General features: G+C 39.3%; 2 protein-coding genes and 1 pseudogene across 2 annotated transcripts; 1 reads left to right on the top strand and 2 right to left on the bottom strand.

Moving 5' to 3' along the window:
- Positions 1-387: 387 nt before the first annotated feature.
- LOC108831129 (uncharacterized) lies at positions 388-1,864 on the top strand (annotated as a pseudogene).
- Positions 1,858-3,752, bottom strand: LOC108831128 (probable fructokinase-4). The gene is made up of 4 exons (XM_018604694.2): positions 3,285-3,752; positions 2,340-2,672; positions 2,151-2,267; positions 1,858-2,065 (listed from the first exon to the last, which is right to left on the bottom strand). Exons 1-4 carry the CDS (start codon positions 3,684-3,686, stop codon positions 1,868-1,870), a joined length of 1,050 nt encoding a protein of 349 aa, XP_018460196.1. The 5' UTR covers positions 3,687-3,752; the 3' UTR covers positions 1,858-1,867.
- A 6,018-nt stretch (positions 3,753-9,770) lies between these two features.
- Positions 9,771-10,367, bottom strand: LOC130511412 (uncharacterized). The gene has a single exon (XM_057008388.1). It carries the CDS (start codon positions 10,365-10,367, stop codon positions 9,771-9,773), a length of 597 nt encoding a protein of 198 aa, XP_056864368.1.
- Between the last annotated feature and the right edge of the window lie 918 nt (positions 10,368-11,285).

The following is an 11,285-nucleotide window of genomic DNA, read 5'->3' as shown; positions in this document are numbered from 1 at the left end:
TCTAAAGGCGGGTCAAAATCTAGTTGCTTTTTATTTTCTTTACATCGGAGAAACAAAAACAAATTTAGGGTAATTTATGAAAGAAATTTAAAGTTAAGGGTTTGTATTGAATTTCAATAATTGAAATTATTTCTAGCTATAAAAAAGCGTCGATCAGACGGAGACACTCTACGGAGAGTCACCCGACCGACCACCACTTGATCTAAACAGATGGGCTGACGACAAAAAAAAAAAAAAAAAAAAAAAAGATAATAAAACAAGTTTAGGGTTTAATTATGTGAACGTGCAAAAGTTTAGGGGTTTGTACTGTAAATATTCCAAATAAATAAAATGCCTCCAAGCTAGGAGAACGATCAAGGAAGTGATTCTCGATAGAGAGACGAAGAGATGGAGATTCCGAGCTCTGAGGAAATACTTCAATGTCTGAACTCTTCTCTCTCTCTCAGATCAAATGGCGACTCAAACCCACTTCCAAACGCCGCCTCGATATAGGTCCTCTTCTTCCAAATTGAACCTTGATGATGCTTTTGATTGAGATCGTTGTACATAAATTGAAGCCACTTTTGTGCATTTTGCTTGCTGGGTTTTATCAAAAGTTTCGAACTTTAGACTCTAGTATGAATGATCTCTGTTTGTAAATTGGAACAGATGTGCTGGCACTATGTTCTGGAATGAGACCAGTTGTGATGATTGACTATGGTGGCAAGATGCCTGAGCTTCAGGCTCGCTTGCTTTCTCTTCTTGAGCTTCTCCAAGAGGTTAGTTCCTTCCTCTTCAAGCAAGCAAGCAACATTAGTACTTGAGTGAGTATAAAGCTGGTTTTGTTCCTGCTTTGTAGGGTTTATCAGTTTTCAAACATCTGAGGGTTATGGTTATAGAGGATATGATTTACCTTATCAATGTCAGAAGTCTTACCAAGTGGTTGAGTTCAGAACCTGAATTGTTCTTCGTCGACCTCGAACAAGATCCTCCACAGGTTCCTCTTTGTTTCAGTGGTTTGATCTCTTATCTAATTGGATCTGATCTCACTCTTGCTTTTGTTTGTTTGTTCAAAGATGGTGGAACAGACCAAGGAAAGCGATCTAGGAATGCAGCTTAGGTCTATTAAGAAGCTATTCTCTTCCACATTTCCTTTAGATGGGAGCAGTAATTATGCCAAGCCATCTCCGTCTTCTTTATTCATTGATCTTACTTGCTGCTTACATGACACTAAGGTTACAATCCCAACATTAAACGGGTAATTTCCAAATCCAACTCTTCATTCATTCATCCACTATAGTTTTTATCAAGCCATGAGTTTTGGTGTTCAATCTGTATTTTCAGATGGTTACTGGACTATCCGGTTGTGTATCTATTCGGTACAGATCACCTAGAAGATGCAATCAACAACCTCTAGTACAAAGGTTTGCTATTATTACTCTGCATTTTTTTCTAATCTTTTAGCTTTTCTGAACGTTATTGTGATATCTAACTTTAAAGATCTTCCATGAGCGGTGCAACTGGTGAAGACTCTCATTTACAAGAGCTAACAAGGTAACAACTTGAAAACCAAGATGGTGATTCTGCTGACTATATACAACAGTGCATCTATGAAAATAACTAACCGAGTGTGTGTTTGTGCAGTTTCTCGGTGCCGTATGATCTGAGTATGGGAGGTAGCAAGGAAGTATGGGCTGAAGCATTTCTGGAGAGGATGAGTTCAAGGTGGGAAGAGTGCAAACACGTTTGGAGTTCTTTGGATTTGCAAGTTTCTGAATGTTACCCTCAAGCAATTGTTCTTTAAAAGGCTTTCACTACTTAAAAAAAACAGTTGTTCACTAAACTTGGTAACCACTTTTATTCATAAGGTAACAGATTCAAATCAGTTCTATGAGTACAGAACCAGAGCACAAAGCCAACAATTAAAAACAAGAAAGTAAAACTCTGGTTGTAAATCAGTTTTTGCATTCAGGAGAGTCTGAACCTCAGACACTGTTGGAAGAGCTGGAATTGCTCCTTTCTTGGTAGTTGTAATGGCTCCACATGCATTAGCAAACTTTAGCACTTCCCTGAGACGAGCTTCATCCTGTATTTATATAGACACAACAACCAATGATTCAGAAATGGTCTTAGACTGATCTGATAATGTTAGGTTGTTAGTATTTTTGTACCTCGAGAACAGAGCGGTCATCAACAATGTTGCAAAGTAAAGCACCAACATATGAATCTCCAGCACCAGTTGTATCCACAGCGTTCACATGGAAAGGATCAACAGATCCACGGAAGCTCTGTAATCATAAGAAACATTTAATGGTAAAAGTCATATGCATTAGAAGAAAACTCTTGAAAAACCCATTTACCTTGGTGTAATAGTTACAACCCTTCTCACCCAAAGTGACCAAGAGAAGTTTCAAGTTACCATGCCACAGAGACAAAGCAGTCTCATCATCAACATTATCAGATCCAGTCAAGAACATAAGCTCTTCATCACTGACTTTGATCACTTCAGCTTTGTCCCAGATGCTAAGAATCTGCTTCTTAGCTTCTTCCTTGGAAGGCCACAAAGGTAGCCTCAAGTTTGGGTCATAAGAGAGCAACGCACCAGCTTCTTTAGCCACCTCCATGGCTTTCAGGTGAGCAGATCTACATGGCTCAACGATGAGACTTATGGATCCATAGTGGAACACCTTGGCCTGTAAAAAAACCCCAAAAACAGAGCAATTTGTTAACCTAACTTGAGCTCTACGTTAGGTTTATCAACACATAAAAACCTAGCTCCACTGTGACAGGATAAATTGGTTATCCTTTTGGTTTAGTTATTTAATCTCTTCGGTTTAGTATGTCTGGTTTAGTAAACAATATGTAAGGCCTTTGGCCACTTCTAAAATAATCAATCAAACATTAAAACAAACTTTATCTTCTTCCTTAAAATCTCTCTCTATGGTAATCACCATCGTCATCTATCATCCCCATCATGACACAAACCCAGCATCTTCGAGATGATCTCTCTTCCCTTTTAGATCGTCTTTTAGACCTGTGTTCACCTTCCTTAAGCTCTTGGTGAGTTTTAGGTTGGCTATTTACTCTGTTCTAACTCACACTGTTACATCCACTTCTAGGTTAGGTTTATCAACAAGAGTTACATACAAAACTTTGATTAACAGGTAACTATACTGATAAGTGTTAACTTAACTTGACATCTACATACAACCCTTACTTCAACTCTACATTAGGTGTAGAAACAACCGTGTAGAAACAACCGTTACATACAAAAACTTAATTAGTAGTTAGTCAAAGTAACGTACAGATCTGATGAGATCGAGGTTAAGCTCATCGGGACGGAGGAGCATGTCGGCGCTAGGGTTCCGGTAAAACATGAACTCACGTTCTCCATCAGATCTAAGCGTCACGAACGCTAGCGCCGTCCTAGCTCCAGTGTCGAAGTTGATTCCTTCAGCAGAGACACCGTTTTGTTTCAAGATTCCGGCGAGCATGTGACCGAACTCATCGTCCCCGAGCTTTCCGACAAAAGCAGCACGACCACCGAGACGAGAGACAGCAATAGCAACGTTGGCAGGTGCACCACCGGGAGCCTTGATGAAGACAGGAGCCTCGGAGAGTGATACGCCGGAGACGGTGGGGACAAAGTCGATGAGCATCTCGCCGAAGCTCACGATCAAGCTTTTCTCGCCGTTGAATGTAGCCATTTTGTGGTCGGAGAGTGTTTATATTACAGAACTGAGGAAGAGATTATGTTTTGGATATGAGATGTGCTGGAGAACGAAGGAGGGTTTATATACACTTTCTTAGGATCAAATCCACCAGATATTTAATAAATTTTAATTAAAATTTAAATTTATCCAGTTAAAATTGTTTTTATCTGAAATATTGGAAATTGTATTTAGTAAGTAATTACTATCGAAATATTTGATTGGTTAATTTCATGACTTTCGTTTTGTCAGTCCGCTAGAATTTTTATTAATTTAAATGAAAATCTAATAGATTTAGGGATTTATCCAGTTACAATTGTTTTTATTCAAAATATTGACAAATGTATTTGGTAACTAGTTAATATCAAAATGTTTGATTGGTCTATTGCATAATATTCTGATCTTTGGTTTAGTCCAGTGTTGTTAAAACCGGACCGGCAAGCGAACCGGATTTTTTTTGGATCATGGGTCAATGTGGTTCGACCAGGTTCGATCCGGTTCGATCCGGTTCGATCCGGGTTTGATTAGACTAAACTAAATTTAATGATATTTTGAATATGTATATTTTTACAAAGATAAAGATCATATCAAATAAAATATTTCAATAACCATAATGTTTAGAAATTTTTAAAAAATAACAAACTAAAAATTTAATAAAAGTAATAGAATAATGTAATAGTCCAAATTTCAAATCAATAGAAAAAAAAACATATTCAAATTTTATTTTCCGGTTTTTGTCACTCGAAATCTTCATCACTTTTACAAAAATTATAGACACATTAGTTAAAAATTTATACTATGAAATAAAATTAAAAATTACACCATGAATGAGTTCTTCAAATCTAAGTTTTCAATTCTTAAAATCTTCGAAACAAAAACAATACCTTGAGAAGTAGATACCTTGTGAGTTGCATTCTTACATAGACGTCAAAGGCTCAAGAGAAAAATATGAGATGGCTTTACCTTATTAATCTGAATCTTATTTTTATTTTAAAAAGGAAATTTTAATTGTTTTATTAATAAATTTTTGGGTTTAATACAAGAACCAGGGTTTAGCCGGTTCGTTGGGTCGCCGGTTCACGGGTTTTTAACGGTTCGATAGGAGTTTTTAACCGGTTCAACTATAGTTGGGTTTTGGCATTAACCCAATCCGCATTTGTGTTCGGTTCGTGGCTGAACCTGGTCCGACCGCCGATTCGGTCCGGGTTTAATAACAATGTTTAGTCAGATCCACTAGATTTATCCAGTTAAAATTGTTTTTATCCAAAATATTGGAAATTGTATTTGGTAACTAATTAATACAGAAATATTTGATTGATTCTTTTATGATATTATGATCTTATGAGAACATTGATTGGTCCTTTGAAACTGATTTTTTGTTTGTTAATGAAACCCACGTAACGTCTTTTGCAAGGTTTACTAATTACTAGGGCTTGTTGGATAAGGATATCTAATCATCTTTTATTTTCTGATTATTTTATTTTATTTTTTTTTTTTTTAACGGCTCTGATTATTTTATTTGTTAGGGATCACTTTCTTTATCTATATATAATACACATTTTCGTCAAAAGGAAATCTATAATACACATTTAACGGATATTGGCTCATGTAAATCTTTATTATACTAAATCGAAAATTTAACGTGAGACTGAATACAAATTTATTAATGATCCTTAATTCCTTATCCTTTCATATTCTTTTTTTGACTTAATTATCCTTTCATATTCCCTGAGTAGTAAATATTTTTTTTTTATCATTGATCAACGGAAGATCCTTCGACTCTTAGACGTTAAATCAGTTTCAGAATTTATTGATAAGAACCATTTAAAAACGAAAAAGGTCAAACTATTTGGTAAATGCTTTTTTTTGGTAGGAAATTGGGAGAAAACTCCCAACTTTTATTTCAAACAAACTTCAAACTTACAAATAAGCTAGTCGTGGTCTAGAAGGTCCAACAACATCCTCTAGCAACAAAACAGCAACCTCATGCGGTGCCTCATCTAATCTACGAAAACCAAACGGAAGAGAAAATGCAAGGTGAGCTAACCCGTCAGCTAAGCGGTTTGCTTTCCTATACACATGAACAATATGGACTAACCAGTCCTTCTTCAACAAGCCATGGCACAAGCGCACCAGGAAAGACAGAGGATGAGTAACTTCAATCCCTGCCGTAAGATACTCCATCACCACCTTCGAATCAACTTCTAACTCCAGCCTCCTAAACCCTTTCTCCCAAGCTACAACAAGTCCATAGTAAGCTCCCCAAAGTTCTGCCAAAGTAGCTCTACACCTCCCTATGTTTAACACAAAACCCCCACACCATTCCCCATCTCCATTCCTTAACGCCCCACCTGCAGTTGCCGGTCCCGGGTTTCCAAACGAAGCCCCATCTGTGTTCAGCTTCATCCACCCAACTTGAGGAGGCATCCATCTCACCATTATCTCTGTTCTCTGTCCACACTTCATCGACTTCTTTTCATTCTCCTTAGCTAGTGTTACCTCCTTAGCCAAGTTTCTTAAAAACCCCACTCTATCTCTCCAAAGTCGCTTCTCACCAAAGACATCACCACACCTCCACTTCCATCCCCACCACACAGCCACCGCAAATATCGTAGACCACGGCACTCCACTTCTGATTCCAATATCGTTCAAATTTTTATAGAGCCATTGGAATAATGGCAATGAAAAAAAGGTATGCCTCTTCTCTGCTGGAACAAACCGATCCCAAATCCCTCGCATCGCAGGACAATCTCTGAGTACATGTATGATCGTCTCAATTCCTCCTTTACACACTTGACACACATCAGTTCCACTTAGGTGCCGTCTGTATCTCTCAGCATTCGTCATGATTGCTTGGTGTCCAAGTAACCAAAGGAAAACTCTCACCCTCTCCGGAGCCACCACCCGCCACATGCTTTTGAACAGGTCTTCCATATTTGGCCTTGGAGTATCATCACGTGTGATCAGTTCATACGCAGATTTGACCGTGAATCCTCCATTATTCGTCAATCCCCATGCTAACTGATCTGCATTTTCGTTCACTGTGTTCACCACTACTGCTGCGAGCTCGAGTCTTATCTCCTCCGTTACATGTGGACCGATCCGATTAAAATCCCACCCTTCTCCTACTCTCCACATTTCTCTAGCTGTAACCTCCTCATGATCATCTGGTAGATCTCCAACTACGGCTATTTGGATAGGTTGGTTTGAAAGCCATCTATATGTCCAAAATTTAATCTCTCTTCCATTCCCAATCACCCAACTGTGACCTGGATAAACCACCTCTCTTATCCCCAATGCCACGCTTCTCCAAGTAGAAGAGCCATTCTTCCTCGCTCTCATCCAAGACAGATCGTGTATGCTCCCCACTGAGTATTTGCTTCTTAAGACAGAAGCCCAAAGACTCTCGGTATCATGCAGTAAACGCCATCCCACTTTTGCGATCAGAGCTTTATTCATATCTCTCGATACTCTAATCCCGAGTCCTCCCTCCATCTTCGGTTTAAAAATCTTTTCCCAGGAGACCAAATGCTGTCCCTTTCCCCACACAAAACTTCTTGATAGACTGTCAAGTTTCTCAAGCGTACTCACCGGCAAGTGTATCGTACTCATCGAGTGGACCGGAATTGATGATAGGACTGCCTTCGTCATGGTTACCTTTCCTGCAAGGCTTAGGGTTTGCTTCTTCCAACCGGATAGACGTGAGGCAACTTTCTCAAGGACCTCCCCAAATGTATCTTTATTTATTCTCTTCTGTAATATCGGCATCCCCAAATATTTTCCCAGCTCCCTTGTTGATGCTATGCCACTCTCTCGGCTTATTCTCTCCCCTCGTTCTCTAGTAACATTACTGGAAAAGAAGATCTTTGATTTTGGGAGGCTTACTTTCTGTCCTGAAGCTTTGCAAAATTTCTCCAGCACCTTCCTTATCACTCGTATTTGCGTCACAGATGCTTCTGCAAACAATATAAGGTCATCTGCGAAGCATATATGTGATAGTTGAGGGCCACCCCTCGACAGTTTGATCGGCTTCCATCTCCTATCTTCCACTGCTTCCTCGATCAAATGACAAAGCCTCTCCATACACAACACAAACAAATATGGAGAGAGAGGATCTCCCTGTCTGAGTCCTCTCAATGGCTTAAACGCTTCTGTCTTCTCTCCATTCCACAAGATACACATCGAGGGACCAGCAACACATTCCATTATCCGTCTAATCCAGCCCTCTGACAAGCCTGCAGCCCTTAGCGTATCCTCCAAGAAGTCCCATCTCAGTCTGTCATACGCTTTCTCCAAGTCTAACTTCAAGAGCATCCATCCTTTTCGACCTTGCTTTTTTCTCATCGAGTGTACAGCCTCCTGCACTACCACAATGTTGTCAGCACTTAACCTTCCCGGTATGAAGCTAGATTGAGCTGGACCGATTAACTTCTTCATAATTCCCTTCAACCTGCCGACCATGGCCTTCGTGATGATCTTAAAGAGCACATTGCAAAGACTAATCGGACGAAACTGAGTGATACTCTCCGGCTTAGTGACTTTCGGGATCAAAACCACAAGAGCATCATTAGTATCTTCTGGCAACTCCCCTGTCTCGAAGAAGAGCGTAGCAAATCTGACCACCGAGTTTCCCACTGTCTTCCAGCATCTCTGATAAAAAACCGGCTGGAACCCATCAGGTCCAGGCGCCTTGTAGCTGCCCATGTCTCTCACAGCCTTTTCTACTTCCTCCGCCGAAAAAGCTTTATTTAAAGTATCATAGTCCTGACTTGTAAGACTCACAAATCTCCTCTCCGCTAATCCGTGTTGCTCTGTATCCACATCTTCCAGTGAGTATAATCTTTTAAAGTAGTTTACCGCTAGCTTCTCAAGCTCCTGAGCATCTGAAACCCATTGATCCTCATTATTCTTCAACATATCGACACGGTTTCGCCTTCTCCTGATAACTGTCGACATATGGAAGAAGTTTGTGTTCCTATCCCCATGAGAAACCCACTTTTCCCTCGACTTTTGAAACCAAATCACCTCTTCTTGTTCCAGAACTACCTCAAACTCCTTAAGAAGCTCTCCCTCCTTTATCAACATCTCATCTGTCTGGCTTTGCTCGATTTTCCTTTGTATATCCTTTATCTCCCCGACTAACTCTTCTTTTCTTCTTTGGACTACATTACCGAAAACTTCTTTATTCCACTTCCGAAGAGTAACTTCCAGCCTTGCTAAAGCCTCTCTAGTATCAATATTGCGATCCCATGAAGCTGCCAACAAGTCTTGGAACTCGTTATGTTGGAGCCAGGCCGCCTCAAAACGAAAAGGACGACGACAAGCATTCCCTTTCACCTCCGGCGTTAGCTGCAAATACAAAGGAGCATGATCTGAAGCCAGGAAAGGTAGATGTGTTACTCTTGCCTCCTGCCACTTAAGTCTAGCTTGGGCGCAACATAACACTCTATCTAACCTCTTGGCTACAAATGTGCTTTTCGTCTTCCCTCTCTTCCATGTAAACTCGTTGCCACTGAATCCCATATCAATCAGTGACAAACTATTGATCCAATCACCAAAGGTTAACGAATCCTCAGACAAACTCCCATTACCACCACTTCTTTCATCCACTCTCACAATTGTGTTGAAATCTCCACCAACGAATACCGGGCAAACTGCATTACTTATCACCTCTCCCAATGCAGTCCATAACCCTCTCCGGCGACTCGGCGTAGGAGCTGCGTACACGACAATCAAGTTTATCACCTCTAGGCCACTTCCTATTCTGGCGTGAATAAATTGATCAGAGGACTTAACCACTTCGAGTTCTCATAACTCCTCCCTCCATAGCAGCCACAAACCTCCACTCTGGCCACACGCATCTACTCTGAATGAGTTTCCAAAACCCAAACCCCGGCATATTCGACTTGCAGCTTCTCCACCAGCGTGGGTTTCAAATACAGCAAGAACATCTGTTTTAAACTTCTTAATCAAATATCTGACTGATCTACGGAATTGAGGTTTATTTGCCCCCCGGCAATTCCATAATATGCACTTCATCTGATCTTTATAATCAACGAGTAAAACTACCGGGGCAAATCGTTATGCATCCACTCTGCCCGATATCTCTCTATCCTGCTCCACCCAGGATATCGATTCATCAGCTGGCGGGTTATCCTTCGAAAGATCTTGCGCTTGCAACTCTCTCTGCTCACCACCATCTTCAGTCTCTTTCTCTTCTCGTGCAATCCCCCCATTGCCAACAAAAACACCACCTGGTCTGCCGACATTTTCTTTCTCCACTCTCAGTCTCTTCCCGTTCACCGATAACTCCATTTCACCTCTTGTTGGGCCAAAGACCAGCCCACGAGTGGGCCCAGCATTCTTTGACTGGAGTTTTAGTGGATATGGGCCTCGCTGGTTACCAGCTTTCTTCTCCTTATGACCAACTCTGTTTGTCATCTGCTTCCCGTTATTCCCATTTGCCACAAATGCAACAGCTTTCCCAAACCCTTTATTCGAACCCGCTAAGGCTATGTTTGCGGTATTCTCATTCTCTTTATTCTCATCTGCTCTCTCCACATTACCTCCTAGCTCCTCCGTTTCCTCTTCTTCGCCTAATTCTCCAAATCTATTCGACACCTTTATCTTGTCTCCTGCAACCCCATTTTGAACTCCCCTTCTTCTATCTCCCACCATTTTCCTACTTCCCGTCAACTCTATTCCATCATTGCTCCGCATGGAGCTCTCTCCAGCACTCTGTTTTCCTACTATTTGGTAAATGCTAAGTAACGCATTCGAAAGTCCCAATAAAAGAAACGTATGCATGCATTCCAAAAAGCTAGTATTAAATAATTTCCATTGTTGTATTTGAAAATAAAAACAAACTCAAAAATGAAGGATTTAGTTGATAATTGCCAAAATATTAATTTTAAAAAATTAAAGTTATGTTTTGAGGTATTTTGGTCTATTTTTAAAATTTTAATTTAGGTATTTTGGCTTACATTACTTAAATTTATATGTTTTGAAAAATTTAAAGTATATATAAATTTTGAAAATTTTAAAATAATTCAAACGGGTTATCCGTATCTGAACCGAATTCACAAATATCTGAATCAAACCGAAAACAAAATTTATAAATATTTGAATGTTGCTGAAATCTTTAAACTCGGGAATCTCAAACCCAAATAGATTTTGATAGAATCAGTGAGTATCCAAATACACATCCCTAATGTAGTCAATATAAAATGATCAAGTATTACAGATACCTATTTTAGTATAAATAAATAAAAATTAAAACAGAAAATTAATATCCGTGCGGTCGCACGGGTCAAGATCTAGTTCACAAATTATGCCCTTAATGAATATTTTAAATTTTCTAAAAATATCTTTAATTTTTAAAAGGATGATAAATTCATTAATGGCATTTGAGTCTTTTAGTTTTGGGCCTGAAGAAATATATTTAAATGGGTCAATAAATAATGGGCTTACACATATTTATAAAATATGCTACTATTATTTAATATAAATATTTTATGTTCAGATATTAGACATATATATTCTGTAACTAAATTAATAAAAAAACATAATGACATTATAATGTTGTTTTCTTAAATC

This window comes from Raphanus sativus, chromosome 4 (assembly GCF_000801105.2).
Source record: "Raphanus sativus cultivar WK10039 chromosome 4, ASM80110v3, whole genome shotgun sequence".
Lineage (NCBI taxonomy): Eukaryota > Viridiplantae > Streptophyta > Magnoliopsida > Brassicales > Brassicaceae > Raphanus > Raphanus sativus.
Note: the sequence above shows the minus strand (reverse complement) of the source record. Positions and strands in the feature narration are given on the sequence as shown.

Excerpts from the sequence above, each read along its gene's own strand:
- LOC108831128 (XM_018604694.2), bottom strand. The coding sequence starts at position 3,686 with ATGGCTACATTCAACGGCGAGAAAAGCTTGATCGTGAGCTTCGGCGAG. Across the intron at positions 2,673-3,284 it reads ACCTCGATCTCATCAGATCT|GCCAAGGTGTTCCACTATGG; the intron begins GTACGTTACTTT and ends GTTTTTTTACAG. Across the intron at positions 2,268-2,339 it reads GTTGTAACTATTACACCAAG|AGCTTCCGTGGATCTGTTGA; the intron begins GTAAATGGGTTT and ends TTATGATTACAG.
- LOC130511412 (XM_057008388.1), bottom strand. The coding sequence starts at position 10,367 with ATGGTGGGAGATAGAAGAAGGGGAGTTCAAAATGGGGTTGCAGGAGAC.